The sequence below is a fragment of the Perca fluviatilis genome, chromosome 5 (genome assembly GCF_010015445.1).
Source record: "Perca fluviatilis chromosome 5, GENO_Pfluv_1.0, whole genome shotgun sequence".
In the NCBI taxonomy this organism is placed as follows: domain Eukaryota; kingdom Metazoa; phylum Chordata; class Actinopteri; order Perciformes; family Percidae; genus Perca; species Perca fluviatilis.
This window is the reverse complement of record NC_053116.1, coordinates 29,181,807-29,205,561: the sequence shown is the minus strand read 5'-3', so window position 1 is coordinate 29,205,561 and position 23,755 is coordinate 29,181,807. Positions and strand designations below refer to the sequence as shown.

The following is a 23,755-nucleotide window of genomic DNA, read 5'->3' as shown; positions in this document are numbered from 1 at the left end:
GAAACACAGATCACAATGAATAAGAAAATCATTTAGCATTTATTTATACAGTCTAAATGTAATTTTTATTTACCACATATGGAAAACAGAATGCTCGATTCACATACGTATCGCGATTCAAGCTCTACCAATTCAAAATCGATTCATAGAATTCTAAAAAAATTCTGTCAAATTCACACTGACGCCTGGGCACTCTTGTAATAATCAAAAGAAGAACAAGTGCAGCAGAAGTAGTTTAGTCGGCGCAAACAATGGCAAACCTCAAAGAAAGAATTATTCAACCTGCTCCATCATCATTGAAGGCGAGAGTTTGGGCACATTTCGGCTTTTATAACCTCGAGGGGAAGACGGAACTTGATAGGAATCGTGCTATGTGCGGGCTTTGCAAAGTGAAAGTTAAGTATCTTGGAAACACCAAAAACTTGAGAACTCACATGGTACACCATCACTCAGAGATTAACATTAAAGACGTGGACGAACAACAACCTAAAGTACCTAACATGCCAGTCAACCAACGCGCTCTTTCAATGCTCTAGACTCCCATCGAACTCTGAACGAAAAGCTCTTTTTATTTAACAGTTTTATTTTATACTTGAATTAAATGTATCTGAAAGCTGGCCAAAGCTTGGCACTTTGCAGTTTTGCAAAAGTTTTTATTTTTGTATGAAGACATATAAAGTGACATCAAACTACATTTAATTTGATGTGGTTATTTTCTTTTAAATTGTATGTCTACTGCAATCACATGCGAAAAGTAACTACATTTACTGTGAATCGTTTTTTAATCGAGAATTGTTTTTGAATCGGCACAGAAAAAAAAAATGCTATTGTCCCATTTGAAAACACTGCAGTGTGGAACAAAATGGTTGTGAATTATTTCATTAATATCTTGCAGTGTAAAACAGAGCAGAAACGAAAAGTTTATAGTATAAAGTTTTAAAACAACATGAGGAATGTGTTGAATTCAAACAGCACACGTTAACACCAACCCTAATGCTGCCCAGAGGAGTTTCACAACTCTCTGCCCTCCGAAAAGACACAAGAAGAGAGCCGATCGATATGAATATAGCAGGCAGCCAGCCAGAGAAGCAAGGAGGATTCTCAAGATTCAAAAGATAAACAAAAAGCTGGAAATATGCAACTATGAGCATAATTATGAAGAAGCTTCAGTTACAGATTATAAAGGCTACTAAACAACCTCATTATTAGGTTTTGGTAATGGTATCATCCCGTTAGAGTTGGAAAAATGTAAATCTAAATGCAATCATGCAGTAGCTAGTTTGCATGTATGTAGATCATGAGATATCTTTTGTGCCAAGTTGTCATTTTGGCCTGCAGGTGGTAGAATACGAAAGCTGAAAGGGTTCATACCAGTTTTTCTAGTTTTCTTATGCCAAATTTTCTAACTGATATATATATATATATATATATATATATATATATATATATATATATATATATATATATATATATATATATAGACTTGCTCTATAGCCTACAAGTCATGGACAGAAAGCGTTTGTTACTGGTATGGAAGAGTAAAGACCACACAAGCATCTAACCAGACCGAAGTGACATTTGGAGGTACATTCATGTACATGCTGTTTAATGTGTTGCAGCTGAGCAGCTAATTAGCTATCTAGCCTGCAAACTGACCTTAGCAGTGCACTTTACCCCGCAATGTTTGTTTGGCTGCTTGTTTAACAAGCTAAGGTGCAGGACGAGACGTGCGTTCATTGTTAAAAAGGAGACTTTAGCAAGAAAGCTAATGTGGTAGCAGGCTGCTGTTTGCTCGGCCTATGATAAAAACAAACTATTATAGAACTAAACAATATTAGAAATCTGGCTGCTAAAGAACAGACAACTTGAAGAAAAGACAATTTTAACTGCTTTCACCAGAGACATGAAGTTGCATGGTGCAACTGGAACATGACCCAGCTGCTTTCAGTCCCCAGTGAACATGATGGGTCGGATGCTGTAGGCAAATATTCACTGGAAATTGTCATGAAGTAAATGGTTGAAAATACAAAGAGATGATCAGTCCTCAACCCTCTAAAGAGAGAGGATTTGATGCTGTTTATAACCACAAAGAAAAAGAAAATGTAAATAACCCTCCTCTGAAACATGGTTTGAATAGCTGTGGACCTCTTCAAATTCTATTTGATGAACTCAAAATGTGCTTCATGTTTAATTGTTGAATAACTATAATAAATAATATGCGTACACACTTTACTAAAGACATAATTAGCAATCTGTGCATACTATCATCAACACCAGTGGGCAATGGAGGATTATGTTTGGTTAGAGCCAGTTGTTTGAAGTTGTTCGACCAGCTGTCAGGATGGCTGGCTGAAGCTGCCATCCAGCTCACCACTGTGACCTGGAAGTGTATGAAAGCATTCCACCTGGTTGGGTAAATCTGGTAGTAATTATACATTTCAAATGCCCTTCCATCAGAATTTTCTTTTTTTGACTAATTTCCTTCCTTATTGATACCATTCTTCTTTCCTAGCTTCAAGACAAGTGTTATGAAAAGACATGTTAATAAAAAAAAATTAGAACAGTTCACTTGGGATTAGATGCTGAGTGAGGCAGTGTTCGAAAAAGCCTGCTAGAGCCCTATATAAAGTGCTGCAAACAAGGCCATATTGTACAGTATATCTATTGCAGTAGACTGAAGTGATGAAACGGACGCCGAGGCTGTTACAGTATTACTGACTATGCTGTGTGTTCTATTTTACATTCTGGCCCATTGGCTTCTCCTACAGTGAATCGATAAGCACTCTCAGTTCATTATTCAGTTCAACAGAGCTAAAGCACACTTACACTCATAACCACGTATGAAAGCAGTCTACAGCAAAACATCAAAACTCTGATGATGTGTGTCAATATTCTTTGAACAATCTTGCTGTCATACTTCTTTCACAGAAGTTGAGATCTTGTTCTGTTCACATTTAGTGGCTACTACATAATGCATATTTTTGCACTGCAGTTTTAAGAATTATAAATATTATATTACACTACATATGACATGCCATGTAGTGTTGACAATGACGAGTGTTTTAAGAGCAGTTTTGACTGATGCTCATATTAAATAATGTATTTGTGGACTCTTAGGCAGACTACCAAAGAAGGTAAATAAAACAACAAGCACAGCAGCATGGTTTTCTGGTTGTCAGTCATTAGAATTAACTTTCCTTTGACGGATAACAAGCACTTGAGAATATGAAAAGGCCCTTTTTGAAAAGACCAACTTTTTAGCCAACACGTTTTACCAGGACACAACCATAATAGCTGTCAAGATTGTCTCTATTTCACAGTAACAAAGTCTTTAAGACAAATCAAAAGGCTGATAGATTACTTTGAAGATCTAAAAGGATGAAACATCACTCAAGGTAAAATTAAGTTGGGTTTGCTCTGATCTCAGTTAGACGTGCATGCAAGGCATGCAGGCTTCCAAATCTGAGATCACACTGTTTTGAATATAGCAAAAATGAAATATCTACTGCCACTCAATTCTAGAGACTTAATTCCTCTTGTGAGATCAGTTATTATGCAAACAGTTTTGTCTTTGCTTGCTCTCAAGATTTGATCTGGGCTTACAAATCTCTATCTGCAATGCAGTTTCGGAGGCGAATTGGAGACCTTCAGTTAAAGTAAGTAAGTAAAATGTATTTATGTAGCGTTTTTCACAGATTAAAATCACAAAGTGCTTTACATAAAACATATAACATGAAACATATTTAAAAACGCAAAATGCAAGACTCTTCCAGGCAGAAGTGCAGACAAACACGCTTTATTTCAACTCTACAACTTACAAACTTACAACTACAAACGAAGAAACGAACAGGACTCTCACAGGACAAACAGAGAGATGAACCAACAAAGGACAGAGGAACACCAGGACTAGAAATACACAGACCAATTAACAGGAAGACAGGGGACTAGACAAGACAATAATAGGGAACAGGTGAGATCAGAAACGGAGGGAAACTCCATATAAGGGGATGGGCGGAGACAAAGACACATGACAGACAGGTAACCACAGAGCACATGGGAAACAGCAACAAGCACAAAACTCAACACAATATACAAAATGGCCACCAGAGTGGCACAAAGGCAGTCAGTCACAGCAGGATCCTGACTAAAGTAATACATATACAAATAAAATAAAGTGGGGACAGGTCAACCAAACACCTGTTTAAAAAAGTAGGTATTTAACTGATTTTTAAAAGAGTCAACAGAGACAGCAGATCGTATTGGAGGAGGCAGGGCGTTCCAAAGTCTCGGTGCCACCACGGGCCAGTAAGTAAATTTGACAAAGTAGACCTTAGAGTGCGCGCTGTCAAATAAGGTTCCAGTAGCTCAGCCAGATATGCAGGTGACTGACCGTGCAATGATCTACGGTTAGTGTGAGGATCTTAAACTGAATCCTATATTTGACGGGTTGCCAGTGCATTTACTTGAGTGCAGGGATAATGTGAGACCATCTAGATGACCTTCTAAGTAGCCTTGTGCCAGCCTTTTGAATGGATTGAAGGTGATCTAGGGCAGACATACTGAGTGCAGAGAATAGTGAGTTACAGTAGTCAATGCGGAAAGAGATAAATACATGTATGAGCGTAGAAACAGCAGTAGAAACTACAGATTTTAGTTAAAAAAACAAGATTGGGTTAGCTGCTTTACATGTGTCAAACAACGTCGATTTATTGAACATCACCCCTAATTGCGCAGGTTTGACCGGGCAGCAGAGAAAACAATACAATGTATGATTGTGGGGATGACCTTTTCTTGACAAACAATCAGAACCTCCGTTTTATCAGTATTGAGCTGTACTGAATTTACTGCTAACGAGTCCCTTATAGCATTGAGACAGTCACGAAACAGACAACCTAGAGGCCTCACTGGGTTTAAATGAAAAATGTAGCTGGATATCATCTGCATAAAGCAATGTAAGCAATGTTGTATCTGTTTATGATCTGTCCCAAAGGCAGCAAATATAACGAGAATAGCAGGGCCCCCAGAACCGAGCCCTATGGGACACCACAGGACACTGGAGAGGAGTCTGACACATAGTCTGCTATAGAGACGGTAACGCATCGGTCAGTGAGAAACAATGAAAACCAGTCTAGAGCTGTGCCTGATATACCCACCCAATCGGGTTACCTTTTAATCAGGATGTGATGGTCTACTGTGTTGAATGCCGAGATGAGGTCAAGAAGTACCAACACAGAACAATCACAGAGGACATTGAAATATTGTTAGAAACCCTCAGAAGAGCAGTTTCTGTAGAGTGCCGTTTCAGTTAGCCACTGTAGCAACTTATTTAGCCAGGCGCAATTCCCAGCTCCAGGGGTCTGATTCCGGAACACCTGACTCCCTGCCGGATCAGCAAACCTTCTGTTAGTGCCGTTTGCGCTGCCGCTGGTCACCAGCCTGCTGTGACCACAGGCGGTAGGATTTATACTGACTGGATGTGAGTGAGAAACAAAACAGTGTATCTCATCCTGATACTGCATGATTTGGACCAAATTAAACAAATTGTAAGTGTGATCGCACCCTCAGATGTTGTCGAGTACCACCATTTCTACTACAGCCTCAGGCTTTATCTCACAACTCAGCTCAGGAGCATACAGACAACAGAGGGGTGTCTTCCTCTCAGCCAGTCATTTGCAATACATGCAAGGAAGTGACACTAATTGCATAACCACAGCTTCTTGCAATAGGTTCTCACAAAGTCTGGCAAGCCTGGGCCGTAGAGTAGCCTTTCTGGCACAAATGCACAATGCATGCATGCTGGGCAGGAGGAGCGGGGATCATTTTTAGAAACTCAGGGGGCGTACAGGGAATCATGGGCTGGTGTGAAAAAGCCCTGTGTGTTCCCGGTTCACGTTTTCTCTCTCCTGATGTGCTAATGGTTTTCGCTGGGTGAGCCATGAAGGTTTTGCAGATGTCACGACTGATCTCAATATTGTAGGCACACACATTAGACACTAAATAGTAGTACGGTGTATGTCAGGCATAGTGGCAGAAACAAGTGAATTTGTCAGCATGTGTAAGCATATTTCAGTATTTTTTTTGTGTGCCTTTTATTGCCTTTATTGATAGGGCAGATTAAATAAGGAAAGTGGGAGAGAGAAGGGGATGACATGCAGCAAAGAACCGAACTCTCGACCTGCGACAAGGACTGAGCCTCTGTACATGGGGCGCAAACTCAACCAGGTGAGCTAACCAGGCGCCCCCATAATTCAGTTTTTAAATGTGGTTTCCTGACTACCGGACTACTTTTTTCCTAAAATGCATAGTCACACTGTAAATACTTAATCATTTCCTTGATGTCATTGAATAATGAGTAGAGTGACAAACCAGCTTTGTCATAATGGAAGAAATAATCTAATGTGGAAAACTAACAGCGGGCAGCACATGTTGTTAGTACTGTACATGTGAGTTAAGATCAGAAACTAGAAGGTGATATGTTCAGACAAGTGGTCCAGCACGCGGGCTTTAGAGTCATCAGTAGTTTCCAGCTGACACTGCTGTAGCCTGGGAGACTCTTCATTCAGTCAGGCATGAAAGAAGAGAGACGAAGAAACCACATCAAGTCATGGGGGAGCTGATGGGAAAGTGATACACAGTGAGTGACCTGGAGAACAATGCATATCTGCCCTGCCTGTGGTCTGCTGGCAAGCTGAGAGAGAGGAGATAGCAGAGATGTAGACTGACTCACTGAGCTGAGGCTCATAAGAGAGCTGTGAGCATGGTGATCCAAGATGGCGTCCATACGTGGGAGGACAGGCTTTGCTTTCATGTCCACTCCGTCGTCTTTTAAAATTACAAGAAGTGGTTGTATTGAATGTGCCCATCTGCTGTTGCTTGGTGGGCTTGAGTTTTCCATGATATGCTTTCAGCATATTTTGTGAGCATACAGTACCTTTGAGGTTATTCTGGGGAATATTATAGACCGTATTTGTCATCGTTTTTGATTGTTGCAATAATAATGAACATTTGCATAAAGCAAGCACATTTGTCCACTCACATGTTGATAAGAGAATTAAAAACTTGAAAAATATCCCTTTTAAAGTACATTTAGAACAGATAAAAAAACTGTGATTAATTTGCAATTAATCATGAGTTAACTATGGACAGTCATGCGATTAAACACGATTAAATATTTGAATCGATTGACAGCCCTTGTTTCAATGCGTTTATTGAAGCTGTCCAACATATAGTGAGTTTATAGAAGCTTTAAAATGTGTTGTTGTAAACACCTCTTGCTGTAGAAACAGCATACCTTCATCCAAACTTTAATGGAATTTGGATGGAGAAGTTGATAACACTATTTGATTTTCATCATATTCTAATGACCTTATTAAAGTAGCAATAGAAGAATTTTTAATGCCTATTAAAGGGGAACTCCAGCTATTTTATGCATCAAAGTCTGTATAAAGGTCTTGGGGAGTACTATGGCATATGTACAAAAAAGTTGTATAAAGCGGCTCCAGGGAGCTGTGTGCGAAATCTGAGGCAACATTGACTGGACTACTAGTTTAAAAATCTTGGGGAAAATCTGGTAAACAACCTGGTTGTGTGGAGTTCAGGGATTAAAGTGAAAACTGTTCACATCTACCTATACAGATAGCACCCCTTTTGCGATCGTGCCCTATTGGTTTTTATTGGTTTTTAGAAATTGTATACATTAATGCACTGAAAGAACCAAGCCTACACTTCTTATCTCCCTCACACATAGAGCTCACAATCGATCATACCCCAAAAATTCAACAGATTGGCTTACCTTATCAGCTGCTAATGAGACAAGCGTAAGCGTAGGCTACAGCATAAACAAAGCGAAACTCATGGCTGATGCATCTTCTTGAGCTGTCACTGATTGAGACACAGGAAGTACTCAAAAACACTATTAGGTTTGTAAACATCACAAAATTCACATTCATTCAACGGACCTAATATTTGTAGTTGCCTTACAACTTTTTTTGTAAGGCAACTTTTTTTCTGCATCGATCTCAGATATGGCATTTCTAAAATCAAATTCGTCGTAACGACGGAGAACTTTAATCCCTGTGAGTTAGATAGAGTTTACCAGACATCTGTAGCCCGCTCCTCTTCTCTGCTGGAGGCTAGCAGCTCAAAGCTACAGCTGCTATGAGCATAACACGCCCAAATCTCTGACTGAACTGTCAGCAGTCGAGTAGCATTGTGGGTAATGTAAACAAGGAAGAAGAACAGCATGTAATAAAAGGACGAAATCTCTGGTTCTCAATCAATTGTGACAAGTTTTTTTTACATTCATTGTGAATCCGACAATGTTATAGGAGTGCAATGCTAAACTGGTGAGTCTGATACTGCTCCATTGGACTGTGATTATGGGGTGTGTTTCAACCGCACCAGGAAAGAAAATGCCTCTGCACTCAATTGGATAGACCTACAACCAATCAGAGCAACGTAGACAGATGTCACAGAAGCTGCAAGTCAAAGGCAGATTTCGACAGCGCAAATGCAGAAATGGCAGTTTCCGTGTCGTGCGGACGGATGTGGCAATGTGTATACATACGTGATCACGGTTCTCTGTTGCTCTTTTAAAATTCATGCGCAATTAACAGACGCGATTGCAGCCATCTTTGTTGTAAACAAATTCATCCCAAATGCTCTTTGGTGACGTGGTTGATTACGTTACTGTTGATCATCTGTCCATCATCGTATACAGCCCTCAAACCGAACTTTCCGACCTCAAATTTTGGGGGGCGGGGCTAAGTTCGGCTGACATCCAGGCTATATAGTATTTGTATTACTCAGCAGAATTAAGCATTCTTGCCGTTATTCACATTCATTGAGAGCTTTCAATCACATCTTTCTGGCCCACTTTTTGTCCCACGTGCACTGTACCGTGGCCACTACCGTCGTGTGTGTTTAGAGAACTCTTACTTGATAGAGATAAAATCCTTCAGATGTGTGGAGACCCCAAGAAGCTTGCAGTGGTTGGTGATGTAGCTGATGTTAGTCAGGACGATTTTCTTCTTATACATCTTCCCCACTTCAAAGTCCTAAAATAGAAAATTCACCTTAATGTCAGTCTAAAATCTATCAACAAAAGATCAAAAATCCACTGTTAATTACATCGTTTTCAAGAGGAAAAATGAACATTACGCAAGTTTATCATGCTTAAATCCCTGAATTGCTATGACAAGGTCTTTTCAGAATGTGCATTCTACAGAACCAGTAGTGTGGTACCTTAAACAGGATGACCTCTGGTTTACTGATGAATGGAGGCCCTTTCAGCTCCTTTCCATGAACCATTTTAGGAGGAATGCTGAGCTTTCCACTGGCCACTGCAGGTTCTTCCTGCTTTACTTCTGTCTGCACCAATGTTGTTTTCTCATTCAAAAGCATCTGTAACCAAGCAACAAATGGTTAAGTAATACAAAATAATCACTATAATAAAAACTCTTGTTAGCACACCGTAACAACAAAATCTAAATTCACTGACATTAAAAAACCTCTTTATATAGAACACAGTTTAAAGAAAGGCAGAAGTAGGACATGTATTTTGAGAGTGTGCCTAGTGCCTATGAAACTAAATCCTAACTGAACTTTCTGTCATCATAAAGTAAAAAAAAAAAAAAAAAAGTTCTTTCTTTAGTTCCTCAGATTTTTCCTTTGGGTTGGATTTTATCCTCTGAATGCATGAACAAGAATGGAATGTGATATCTTACAGATTAAGTGGTGATGTAAATATGCATCATATGTCATTAGGTGCACAAAAGATGAAATATCATTTAATGTAGCATTATGAAATTCTATTATGAGATTGAAACAATGTTAGAAGTTACAAGTTATAATAGTATATAATCAACTATCAGTACTTGACAATTTTCATACAAGGTGCTAGCAACACCATTTAGATAGAACCAGTCCTGGTCGGAACAAGCTGAAACAGAATATATGACATGCTGTGTCAGACAGTGTCGAATAACATGAATTTTCCAAACATTTAGGATACTTAAGGAGAAACAAGAGGTAAACTGTGTGTTAAAAGGTTTAAAAGTGTTACACTTTTTATGGTTTTGACATTTTATCCCTGCTCTATTCTTTCTGTATTGTAAAGCACTTGAAGTGAACTGACATTTCCTCATTATTCTCCCCCTCATGAATCATCTTATTAGCTGTGTTACATTGCTGTGCTCATCTAACGCACTAGCCATTACTGTGTTGAGAAGTAGCCGGTGATGAGGGAATGAGTCAGATCTGCATGTTAGGAGGAGAGATCGCTTCCACTCGACTTGTCACTTGCTCACAGCTCTGAGCTGGAAGCACCGCGCTCGCTCTGAGGTCTCAAAGGCACCAGCACAACAAGAAGTGATGCCTGTCGCCGCACATTTCAAGTGTGTGGAGGGCTGGATGAGACAAATAGCCAACTCACCTCCATGGCAGTGAGCTAGAGACACTCCTGCTTCTATCAGCCACTACCACAGAGCAGCTCTTGAGCAAGGTACTTTATCTTCAGATTCAAAGAAAAAGTCAGAATCAATGCTGTCACTGTGGTGCAACACTGTGGTGATGGAGTTTGACTGATTACATATGTATTGTAGAACTTAGTGCTAGTTGCCTACAGACACTCATTGTACTGTATGCTAATGTGTTACTCAGCACAGATATTAGTGTGATAGTTCTATTGTAACAAGTAGAACAACAATAATTTCATTTAGCATTTAGCAGGGGAGGAATTGTGAAAGTAGCAGCAGCCACATTTAGCTGGACAGGAAAAGAGCTGCGGGCAATAGGTGAAGTCAAACCTCCAACAAGTCACCGAACAATTTTCTGTGGTATAGAAAACCACTTGTGGCGTGCAGGTTCTGAACACAGATACTTGTGGTACAAACAATGCAGTTATTCCAACTATGAAGGTCCAGCTGCTGGAAACACACACATAGCACCGCCGACATAATGTACCACAAATCTCCATCTTTAAGAATTTGAGCGACTTATAACAATTATATGTCGGAATTGTTATATGCATTATATTATGATACATATAACATTTTTTTGCATTATTTATAATCTTTTTTTAATAGATTTTTTTACTAATGAATTAATCGTTAAATCAATAAAACATGACATGACAGAAAAAGTCAACAATACAATTTCCGAGATTCCGAGGTGACGTCTTTAAATGTCCTGTTTTGTCTGACAGTCCAAACCCAAGGATATTAACTTTACAGGGACATCAAACAGTAAAAAGTACAGAATTTTAAGCATTTTGCTTAATACATAACTTTTAAACAGATCAGAAAAACGGTTGTTAATGGAATCGACAAATTTGTCAGCACTAACTGCCTACATCCCTAATGTAAACTCTCCCATTCTTAATGCAAACAGTGATGACAAACAGAAAAGCTCTTATCTAAAAAGTATCAGTACAAGTAGAGATGGCCCGGTACCATTTTTTGCTTCCCGATACCGATACCTGAACTTGCGTATCGGCCGATACGGAGTACCGATCCGATACCAGTGTGTCATATATTTTATTATGTTTACTAACTGTATACTACTATCCCTGTATGGATGTGATGTGATTTCTATCTTTGTTGTCTGTCTGGCTCAGGTTAAACTCTTTGTGAAACATGAACAAACACAAACAATGAACGCCCCAGAACTTTCTTTTATTATCCAGTTTGACAGTCACTTATAACGGAAAAAGAACATAAATAAACTACTTTAACGTAGATTTTCTTTAGGGCTTTATTACGTGGTATCGGATCGGTGCATAAACTCCAGTACTTACCGATACCAATACCAGCATTTTAGGCAGTATCGGAGCTGATACCGATACTGGTATTGGTATCAGAACAACAAGTACAAGCCCTCAAAAACTTGGATTGCCTCATCACTGTCGCCTGATTGTTGAACTGGGAGGGTTAAGACAGACTGTGCTACTGTGCAAGAACAAGAACATGATCTCTCACTGGTTTCCCATCCACAAATACTGACACCTGTGTTTATTTGAACACAATAACAAGCCGGAGGTAGAGCTAAAGGCAATTGAACGTGTGTTTTGTCCCTGTTCCTACCCATGCAACCTCAACCGCCAGGTTTCAGCCAGCCTGATTAAATCAGAGGAACTAGAATCAGCTTTGTTGTTTAATAAGCACTTGTGCAATAAGCACATCCATAGAAAGATGATGTCACTGCTGTACCATAAATGGGACATGATTTATGAGTGTTTAAATTTAGCAGCTTGCAGGGATTTGCTTTTTGGTTGGCATTGGCTGTTGTTTAATGCACCTTGTAGTTCTGGTCCCACAGCCCAGAGAACTCAGGCTCAGCCAGGCTGTCAGCAAGGCTCTGGTCGTCCACTTCCTGGTGCACGGTTTGCCCCAGGTCCTCAACATCAGAGGAAGCTGACGATGAGCTGCTGCTATCACTGAACTGTCTTAACTGCTGGACAAACGCACACACACACACATTGGGTCATAATTGTTCAAAATGCACTCGATGGCTTCACACAGTCATTTCACATATGTCATCTCAGATGTAATGAGCCACTCACAATTGTGGCACTCTCCTCGGTGGCTGATGGGGGGCTGGGATCCAGGTAGGACAGGAGCTTCTCTCTTGCTCTCCCCAGAGATGGGAACTTGTCAGTGGTTGTGGGTTTAGGCAGCCGTGCCTGGTGCCTCTTTCTGTTCTTTACCAGCTGTTCCTCCTGAATGATTTTTGCCACAATCTCCACTCTCTTTAACTTCTGCCTGTCCTCGAATTCCCTGAGAAAGGCAAATCAACAACACTGCAATATACTGAAATGCGGTCATGTATTCTTCAGCACACAGCAAGAGAAAACACCCACACACTGCTGCATGGAGTGGGAGTGGAGGACATGCATGTAGGAGAGGAGCGGAGAGGACGTACTCTTGTTTTCGTTTTAACTCCTCTAGTTGTTTCTGTTGGTACATATGCTTGATACTGTTGATTCCTTGGGCCTGAAGGGATTCTCTCAGTTGTCTCTGTCGCTGCTCTTTCCTCTGGGTGTTTGCTTTGGCTCTGCTTTGATGGACCCGTAAGCTCTCCTAAAGAAATACCATGAGATTAATAAAGCTATATTTGACCACATCATAGTTGAGCCTTATAAAGAGTTCATCATCATTTGAAGTAGGAAAGATTATTATCACAGAGCTATTTTCTCCTCAGATATGAAATGTATCGGTTGAATGTTGAATTGGAAGACACATGAGGGGGTGTAATGACAATCAAATGAAAATGTGGTTTCTGCTTCACATCTCTCCTAGCTATGAGGAGTGGATAGAATAAATAAATAAATCTGGGTCCTAATGACAGAAATGTATGATGATTTCCTTTGAAAGTATGTACAATACAGTGATTTGCAATGTAAAATTCACATGATCACAGACATTATTGCAACTTCAACAATGTTCAACATTCTTATGCATGACATCTCCCATTAAAAACACTGGTACTCATAGTGTAAAAACTACAGAGCCCATCAGGTGATATAATACAAGCATATACAGGATATTGTGCTAACAAGTGAGTAATTCATGCCCTTAAATTTAAAACATACATTATAAATTTGTGCTCTTAAATTAATTTTAGTGTAACAGCAGGAACTGAAGTTCCAAGTTGTCGTGGCTACTCTGGTTAGTTAAGGAGGAAGCATCTGCCGGTCTCCATTTAATTGGTTAGCTTAAAAGGCAAATGGTAAATTAAAAAGCACATATATACTTATAATTTATGGCTTATATACATTTATACTGATTTTGATAATATATCAGCACTCATAATGCACATTACAAAAAGGTTGTTTTATACATTTTAATTGTTAATAATGATTCCTAAATGGTCACAATGTGTTCATACTAGTACTATTATTACATGCAATTAACTCTACAGTTACATGTGTGCCATTTTAGCACAAATCTAATTAGGCAAAGTTGTATCACCATGTCTTTAAAGCTTTATGGGTATATAATGCATCACTAAATATGGTGTGTACTTAAAAGGTTGCTCACTTATGCACTTTGTAATAATCTTATAATGCACTATATATATACAGTATATATATATATATATATATATATATATATATATATATATATATATATATATATATATATATATATATATATATATATATATATATATGATAGCTATAGATGATGATAAATGTTAATAATACATGGCGCTACAGTCTGCGTTTCTCATCACTGCTAAAGCAACACCCATAATGCAGGTATCAATATGGGTGGGTGCGGTTGCTCACTTGAGTGGCTGCTATGTTAGATTTCAGTGACTTGACAGCCTGTATCCTCTTTTCCAGTAACTCCCTGTTCTCTTGCTCCTTCTCAGCCTCTCGCTGATGCATCCTGAATGAAAAGGGTACAATCACAAAGCATGTCAATGCTCAAATACAGCAACAGGGAGAAAAACAATTATCCTGTTACTGCTTGGGACTGAAACTTCCAGGAGCTAAGCAACATTGAGGTTAATCATTATAACTCAGAGAAATAATGTATTGTCTATAACCGTGGCTCTGAGTATAACAAGACTATTCACTTTAGCTGTTAGGGGGTAAATACTAATAGTTAACACTGTTCGGCTCAGGTTCCAGATACATATAGGCATTAAAAAAAAATATATAACATTCACATACTGTACATATAAAAAAACATTTATTTAAATCTTACTGAAGCAAAATGTATGAGGTATGGCTAAACTAAACAACATAAATATAATTTATGTATATATAATTCAATAATTCACAGAAATAAATCCAGAACCTTGGCGTTTAAGCCATACAGGACTTTCTTCTGTTTAAAGGAAAGGCCTCTGATTGGCTGATCGTTACTAGACAATGACCTCTGTAAGTACTTGGAGCAGAAAATTATGTTAACCAAAGGTGGAGCCCCGTTATATAAATAGACAATAATTATATTTCCCTTGATGGAATGTTGCCATGGTATAATAGGATAATCCACTCAAAGTAGTATGGTTATTGAAAAATCTATATGCTGCACAAATATATAACTTAATTAAAAAAAAACAAAAAAGGTTAAGTAATTGCTGGGGTTAAAGTAAACATTATTCAAACAGGAGTAAATTGTGGATTTTTTGGTACCATTTTCAGCTGCTGATTAATACACATTTGGTGTAAATACATTTGTATTTATAACGTATGTACGCTTGACTCATAATAAACTACAGTGCTTATCTTCATGTTAATGAAAGAACATGTGACCCTCAATGGCACAGAGGAATAAACTACAGTGCAGCAGGCTTTGACTTCTCAGTGAAAAATACACTTATAGTAGGGATCAGTTCATTTTTTTAGGGGTATTTCTGACAATAAGAAAATACAGTATATAATATTGTTAGCCTTTTCCTTTAAAAGGAACAGTAAACCCAAAATCAAAAATACATATTTTCCTCTTAACTGTAGTGCTATTCATCAATCTAGATTGTTTTCGTGGGAGTTGCCCAGTGTTGGAGATAATGGTCGTAGAGGTGTCTGCCTTCTCTCCAATGTAATGGAAGTAGATGGCACTTGGCTTGTGGTGCTCAAAGCGCCAACAAAATACATTTGAAAAACTCAACAGCAATGTGTCTTTCCAGAAATCATGACTCAGTTACTCAAGATAATCCAAAGACCTGGTTGGGAGCAGTTTCATGTAGGAACTATTTTCTTTCTTCTTTTCTTTATATTTTCTAGGAAGCGTACTCATGGATAAGAGATTTGTGCTTGTGACAGTGCGAAATGTCAACATTAAGGGCGTCCTCCATGGACTGAGCTGTAGCATACCTGAGCTGTACCGATAATGCTAGTTCAGGTGAGCTGCTAGTTCAGGTGAGCTAGTAGTGTTGGTAAGCTACAGGTAGCTCAGCCGAGGAGGACGAGCCTCTCTTCCATGAGTACACTTCCGTCTGTGCGGTGATACAGTTGGCCGGTGTACTTCGTTAGAAAGAAAATAGTTCCTACATGACTGCTCACAACAAGGCTTTGGATTATTTTGAGTAACCAGGTCATGATTTCTGGAAAGAGACATTGGTGCTGAGTTTTGTTAAATTTATTTTATTTTGCGCTTTGAGCACCCAAAGCCAAGTGCTATTTAGTTCCATTTCATTGGAGAGAAATCAGACATCTCTACGGCTGATAACACTGGGCAACTCACACCAAACCAATCTAGATTGATATATAGAATAACAGGTAAGAGGAAAAATGTGTATTGTTTATTTTGGGGTGAGCCGTCTCTTTAAGGCTTTGAGGTGGACCTAAGGTGACTGTATTGGATTTCCAAAACTCTTGCTTCAATTGGCAATAAGACCCTTATGTTAAGGGGTGACCAGTCAAAGTCACATAAGCCCACTCTCACCATAGCCTAATATAGACCAGAACAAAACCTACATTTCATGCACATCACTTTTTCTCCTCAGATCTGATCTACTATTCACTTTCAGCTTTTCTGTATGAATTTGAGCTCTGTAAAGTATCCTGTCAGGCTTGCTTGTATTATATTTTGCCAGTATGAGCGAATGTTCAAAAAGATGTGTCAACTCTCAAATGAGATACACCATATTCTTGTTCTAGTCTCAGCCCTATTTATTGTCTTAAAAGCGGATTACCTTTTAATGGTCTCTGTCAAGTACTTGGCAGCTATCTTGCGCCTCGCCTGTCCTTCTTCGATTTTCTTCTGACATTCAGTCTCCTCTTTCCTCAGCATGGCTGCCTGTTTACTATCAGAACACAATCACAAACACTTATAAGGCTGATATAACCTATTCACCACACGGGCTTATCATGAAAAGAATCGATAAAACAATGTCATAGGACATTTTTACAGGACAAAGAACAGTTCTTATGATAGGGGAGTGATACTTTGAATATACAAGACCCTATGTTGCATTTAATCTCACTTCAGTGCACAAATTAATAATTGTTTATATTTTGAGATCAATCATTTTGTTTGCGCAACAGAGCAGAAGTTGTCGCACACACACACACACACACACACACACACACACACACACACACACACACACACACACACACACACACACACACACACACACACACACACACACACACACACACACACACACACAAAATACAGTGTGAATGGAAAAGAGGGTTGTTTTCCCTACACCCTGAGATGCTGCATCTTGAGCTGCAGGTTCTGGCTGGCTTTCCTCTCCTGCTGCAGCCTTGTTGCTGCCTTCTGGTTCTTAAGGACCTGGAAGACCCTCTCCTCCTCCTGCACCTCCTGCCGGAGTGATGAGAACCTGCCAAGCTCCACCTCCACCTCACTCAGCTCCATTCTGAGGAGCCAAGATGTAAAATGAGATGGATGTAGATAGAACAGGAAATTAATAATGTTGACTGGTGGTGTATTTTATCTACCACTACAGTCACTTACTGTAGTAGGTAAGAAGCTAGAGCTCAATGGGGTTTTGAAGCACAATGCGGATTTGATTTTATAGTTTTTATTTAAATCATGATTAAGAACAGATCACTCAACTGAATCGATTGGTTCAACAGGCAAACGCTTAATGGATGATTATTGAAAAGGCTACGAAACAGCCATTCAGACCATTAGAGGAAAACTAGCAGTTTGTTAAAATAGAATAAGGCAGGATTCCTTATAGGTTTTTTTAAAATGAGCGAAACTGCCCCACAACACACTGGAAGGATTTTTTTTCTTTCATATTATAAAGTCCAACGTAACAAAGGCAAAGCTTTTCTTGCATATCAAACTCGAAGACGGTTCTTTACAGCATTTACCACTGTGATGCAGATGCACAAAATGTTAAATGGGTGATAGAATGCAAAACCGATTTTACCTTGTCATAGTTGAATAATGACAGTTTAGTGGGTAACTAGGACATACATAGAACCTCTAAATCTCATTGACACCTCTTTCCTCTGCAAATCTCATAATTTGAAACTGCCTCTGAAAACGAGCAAATCTCAACGAGCCGCCTAGTTGACGTCAACTCGGCGGCTCCTCCTCATTTAGCTCTAGTCTCTCTCTTTGTCACACCCCAACATTTACATAGGCTACACAACTGATCTGAGATCAGGTAGTCTTCTGAATCTAGGTTGGGCAGATCTCAGAAATTGTATACATTGTTCATCTGCTATTTTACCATTAAATTCACTTCTGAGACTTTTTTATGCGAGAAATCAACTATGTATGTTGAAATCGGACACCATTGTTAGCTTCATAAGACCTTGGGGTAGAGGTTATATAAGTGGCGTGACGAAATTCAAACTGTAAACAATACTATAGTTATGCCAAAAGTGTAGCTAGCTAGCCGCGATATTTTCCCATTGTATTGAATGGGACACATAGCTAGCTAGCTGCTCCTCCTAACAAGACCCCTCACGTTCATAAAAATGCCTTAAATTCAAATCGGACTGTTAGCTTTTGTTAGCTTTGTAAGACCTTGGGGTAGCTGTGATATAAGTGCCTTGATGAAATTCAAACTGTAAATATGTTATAGTTATGCCGGCAGCGGAGCCCCGGTAGTGCAGTAATCCACAAAGCGTGACTTTGCCCTGGGTATGGAGCCCAGCAGGCTGCCGCTTTCTCGTCAGACTGTGTGGAGCTCCTAAAGTCCGAGTCAAATTAGCCATCAATTTTCGTAAAACGGAAACAAAACATATTTGAGCTTTATATAGTTGATTTCTCGCATAAAAAAGTCTCAGAAGTGAATTTGGTAACAAAACACTGCAGTGTCTGGAATATGAGATTCTGTCGCGTCTCTAATGAGTGTGTATGGGGATTCGCTCAACCAATCAGCGTGCAGCTCATCTAAATATTAATGAGCATACCTTATTTGGAAGAAAAGCTCTTGTTACAAATAGGGCCAAAACACAGGGATGCATAAGGGCCAATAAAATATCAACCAGGCCATTTTCAGCCCAACCAATGTTACATACCCCATTAGGAGACCTTAAGGAACAGTGTGAAATACCCTATATAATCAGTATATCACCCCTTTAAGTAACTAGGCTTTCTGACTAAAAAGAGCTCTGAATGCATTGGTGTGACGTGTTGTTTCAGGTACCGTTGAGATGCTGAAATACAATCCAGGAAGTTTGTTTTGAGAAATAGATCTATGGGACACCTAAACACTGCCTAGCGGTTCGTTATATCATTATAGTATATAGAAAGTTATCATGGTGGAATGTGCACTACTGATTGACAAATACAGTGCTTTGTTGCCGGATAATGCCACATTGTGTTGCAGTAAAAGTTTGGGCAGGTGAAACTTTTTTTGCTGGATGACCATGCTTTTTTTTAGCCCCCTGTGTTTGCTCCCCCAGTGTTAATGCAGCAGTACCATTGAAATAAATGGGGGAGCTGTATTTTTTATGCTGTACTAAAGCCTGTCAGAACAAGACTTTATTGTTAAACCATTTTCTTTTCGAACTCACTCTTGTTGCTTCAGCCTAGTGCTGATGTGGCCCTCCAGCTCCTCATCACTCTGCAACTTTTGACACAGATTCTTATGCTGGGCTCGCAAACGAAACACTGCCACACTGCAGAATAAAATAAACAAAGAGTGGAATACACAGGGGTAGGGAAAAACAGAAACATATCATATATGAATATAAAGTACAGACCAGTAACTGTTTGTCCATTTTGAACTCACCTGTTGTCTTCTGCTCTCTGTCGCTCTATGTCTTTCTCCAACTTATCCCTTTGCTCCACCAGACTTTCGACGTTCTGACGACAGAGTTTAAGCTCTTCTCTGGGATAAGAAACACAAAATAACAGAGACAAGTTTGAGTGTTGAAATAGAAAGCAATCCAGATCAAAGCCAATCAGACAGAAAATATTCAAGGCAGTTAAAGTGCAATGTGCTCAGAGCATTAGGCTAATGGATTTCCTTGCAGCCATTGCATTAAAAAGAAGGTAATTCTGTCGGCTAACAAGGTAATCTAATGAAGATATTGAAAAGCTGAGAGTGGACACACACACACACACACCTAAACAGCTATTGCATTGCTCAATGTTCTTTTTGCAGTTTAATGGTGTGCAACAGAACAATCTGTGACGGCAAAAGACTGTCATAAAAAGAAAATCTTGGCACATGGTACAGTAAAAGCTTCAGATTGGTTAAAAGCCAGGTGTGCTTAGATTCCATTAAACTCATGTTTGATCAGAGTGCAGTACAGCTCCACTCTGACCTTTGATGTTTTGTGCAAAAGGAAAATGACAGCCATTTTAGCTGGGGACGACTTCACAGTTCATCGGGTGCTTAATGGCTCGCAGAGCAGACAAATAAAAAGAGGGAAGAAAAGTGGGAAGAGAGGACATTATGGGAAATGTACTCCCTTCAGCTGAAATTATTTCCTGCAAATAGCTGAATCAATTGACCAGTACAGAAATTATTGACCCTGTGTGAAGGGGGCAAGAGTGGAAAGACCTGGAAAAGTGGAATAATGCTGAAAAAAAGAAAGAAGAATTTTCCAAAAACTTAAAAAAAGATTGTGGAAAATAGTTTTTTCTTAGCAATGCAACAACCGATGACAAAAAGGCGCCAAAAGAACGCATGCATGGCTTTCCATTACGTGTACAGGTTTCAGTAGAGTCTAGAGAGACACAGGGATCGCTATCTAGAGTATGATGCTACTGTGGCTCTAGAGGTCTGTTGAATGCCAGGTCCAGACCTGGCTTTCAGCACGTCATGCTCCTTCTGTTGGTGAAAGCAGTCCAGCTGGTCCAGGTTTCGTCTCAGCTTGAACATCCGTGCTGTCTCGGCATAACTCCTCTTCTTACCATTGACGGCTGCAACCGCAAGGTCACCATTGCCATCCATATCACTATCGTCCTCTCTTCAGGCAGATGGGAAATTACATTTAGGAAAAGGGGGCATGTTTAACACAAAATCTATGCATTATGTACATACATAAAATGATACCACCATTATGCCTGGATGTGTTTGTACTGAGGTTTTACGATGTAGAAAACATAATAATCAATTCTGGAAAAAATAGATTTGTTTTCTAATTCAAATATATTGAGAATCATATTGAGTGACATTGACTTGATGTTTTAAATACTGAGAGGGAGATAACAGGATTAAGGATTAATACATAGACATTTGTTTGTATATGTAATTGTCTGTGATTATCCACAGAAAAGCAAGAACCACTTACTCATACAAGTCTTCTAACCACTTCAAATCAGGAGAAAGGACTGCCTCTTCATCTTTAAAGGTCATCTGGCCTGGACCACCTTCTGATATTAAAAGTGAGGATTTCAAAGTCTCTTAAAACTAAGGTAACAAAGACAGTTTTGTAGATTGTGAATTAAGGAGAAGGTATCTTAGTGACTACAAATATAGACTTCAAGCTGCATTTAGCAAACAACAGGAGCTGTCACCCACCCTCATTGTCCTCATCATCATCAGTGCTGAGGTGGACACCCAGCTCTCCACACCTGTCTGACGCCACGTCACATGGACTGTTCCTGTCTTCGACGTCCATTTTACCTTATTTATGAATAACACACAGGTGCATATTACCAGACAAACCTGAACTGAATCGTTGGAAGCCACCTTCATTCGGCAGACATTAGGCGTTAATTAATTCACTCATTCAGTATGCAATCTTACTGTAACGTTAGCATAATGTCATCGTTAGCTCATGTTGCTTGTCAACAGGAATAGTCGCTGGTTTCATTTAAAAAGATGAAAGTGTTTGTTTTAAAATGTTGTTTGGTGGATAATATGTCTGCCGATTTGAAGAATGGCTGTTGGTGAATTGCAGCATATGTTAAAGTCGTAATTTGTAGGTGTATCATATTGGCACTAAGTAAGGCAACATTCAATAACCAGATTTCTGAATGGAATTTCGCGTGTCGTTTCTCGATAGTGGCTGAGTTAGCTAGCTAAATTGGAAAGCTATTGTTAGACAGTTGGCGACTAACGTTATGTTAAGGCACAATTAATGCTGAATTTAGGCTGTGTAACATTCATATATAACAAGTTAAACACTTCATTTAACGAACATGGAGCCGTTACCTTGCTTGTCTAGGCGCCCCCTCTTTTGGCAAGATATCTTCTCAAAATGACTTTTTCTTTTTCCTCACAACAAAAATTAATCCGCCATGTTTGTTAGTGTTTCCAAGGAGACGGGACGCACGGGCGAGGCCTTGAAGCCCCGTGAGGAGTCTCGACTTCCAACTGAAACCTGCTGCTGGCAATGACATGACGTTTTGTCTATATAAAGGGCGCTAGTTTTGTCAATTATGATCCAAGGTCCGCCAAAATTATACAATAAGAGGTTCAAAGAGTAAAAAACAATAAAATCGCATTGTGCACCAGTAAATGGTAGGCAAAGTAGGCCTACTTTATGTTAAATAGGACAAAGTAGGCCTAGTTTATGTTAAATAGGAATCGCATATGGTGCATATGGTGTTATTCTAATCGCAACTCTGATTAAAAGGCCTATTTTCGAATGAATTAGGAAGACTTTTTTTTTTTCTTTTTTTACACACAGTGGCAGTGATATTTTGTGACTTTCTGACTGTTGTTACCTTTTCAATATAATTTCCTTCACCAGCACTGTTTTATTTGAGATCAGGCGAGCCGCACTCAGCAGGAAATATCTCAGCTGGTTCAGAAAGAATGATAAATCTGTGAGTTATGCAAATCTTTTGTCAATGCCCTATCTGATTTATAGTACACTGGGAAAATACATGAATTTGTAGTTGATCAGTATTGCACTGGCACAATGGGCTTTTTTACTGGAAAGATTCTCTTTTATTTGACACAATAAAGTCTTTCAATTCATCATAATGTTGAAGAGGAATTCAGAAAAAGAAGGAGAGAAGTGTGTCTCCTACTGCATACCATGTTGGAAATGTGTGTTAGTCTTCAGGAATATTTTGTAACACCATGGGAGACTGAATAAAGAAATAGGCCTAGTATGAGTGTGTATGTGAATGTGTAGCGTTATTAGTTGGAGAGATAAAGGCAGAGCAAAGTAACTGTGAGGGAAGCAGACTCCAGCTGACATAAAGGATGGCTCAACAGGAGGGAAGCAGACTGAGTAGAGATGGAGAAGGAGAATACATGAGGGTGAGAGGAATAAGAAATAGTTCATGTTAGGGAGACACGCAGAAGACAATCCTATGCAGTGCATTGCAGCGTGTATCTACTGCAGCCTGGTATCATATCAAAAGAACTTGTATTGCAATCCAAGTGAAAGGTCCGGTGGGAGGGAGAGACAGTGGTTTAAATCCACAGCCACGGATCTATAGACCTGCCTCTGCTCCCCAGGGTGAGGCAGCAGAAACCAGGGCAGGCGCACTGTTGCAACTGTGCACTGAACTACAGCACATAAAAGAGGTTGCTGTTAATAAGGAGAAAATAAAAGCCTGCCCCTTTTGACAGAATGGGGGATACATGTATTATCAATCCTATATTTGATTTTTAATCGAACTGAGAGGAGATTAAAATGCTTACTACTTTCTAAAAGTGCAAAACTGAATTGCAGAAATAACCCTTAAATCACTTTTGTTACTGATTTACTATACTTATAAGCATGTCCGTGGTAGGCCTACTAAAATTCTAGTATAGTCTATCTTTATAGGCTAGCTACTTTTGACACTCCTAACACATGGTTTTTGTGTTGTGGTTGTGGTACTCATTAAAGATTGTATGTACTTTATGTTCTATTGGTATAGTTTCTTTGTGTGTGTGTGTGTGTGTGTGTCTGTGT

At 39.3% G+C, this 23,755-nt stretch overlaps 1 protein-coding gene across 5 annotated transcripts in view; it reads right to left on the bottom strand.

Moving 5' to 3' along the window:
- Nucleotides 1-22,236, bottom strand: part of cfap74 (cilia and flagella associated protein 74) — a 62,243-nt gene extending 40,007 nt beyond the window's left edge. Inside the window, exons 1-14 of one of the 5 annotated variants that reach the window (XM_039801435.1) lie at nt 22,054-22,236; nt 21,418-21,522; nt 21,188-21,269; nt 20,699-20,863; nt 19,678-19,776; nt 19,460-19,564; nt 17,164-17,337; nt 16,645-16,755; nt 14,288-14,390; nt 12,919-13,076; nt 12,560-12,773; nt 12,295-12,450; nt 9,244-9,402; nt 8,938-9,056 (exon numbers count right to left, since the gene is read on the bottom strand). In XM_039801435.1, the coding sequence (XP_039657369.1) occupies nt 8,938-9,056; nt 9,244-9,402; nt 12,295-12,450; nt 12,560-12,773; nt 12,919-13,076; nt 14,288-14,390; nt 16,645-16,755; nt 17,164-17,337; nt 19,460-19,564; nt 19,678-19,776; nt 20,699-20,863; nt 21,188-21,269; nt 21,418-21,517 (1,745 nt within the window). In that variant the 5' untranslated portion in view covers nt 21,518-21,522; nt 22,054-22,236. The remainder of the gene's footprint in view (nt 1-8,937; nt 9,057-9,243; nt 9,403-12,294; nt 12,451-12,559; nt 12,774-12,918; nt 13,077-14,287; nt 14,391-16,644; nt 16,756-17,163; nt 17,338-19,459; nt 19,565-19,677; nt 19,777-20,698; nt 20,864-21,187; nt 21,270-21,417; nt 21,523-22,053) is intronic. The other 4 variants (XM_039801434.1, XM_039801433.1, XM_039801431.1 and 1 more) reach the window with 4 other exon arrangements.
- Between the last annotated feature and the right edge of the window lie 1,519 nt (nt 22,237-23,755).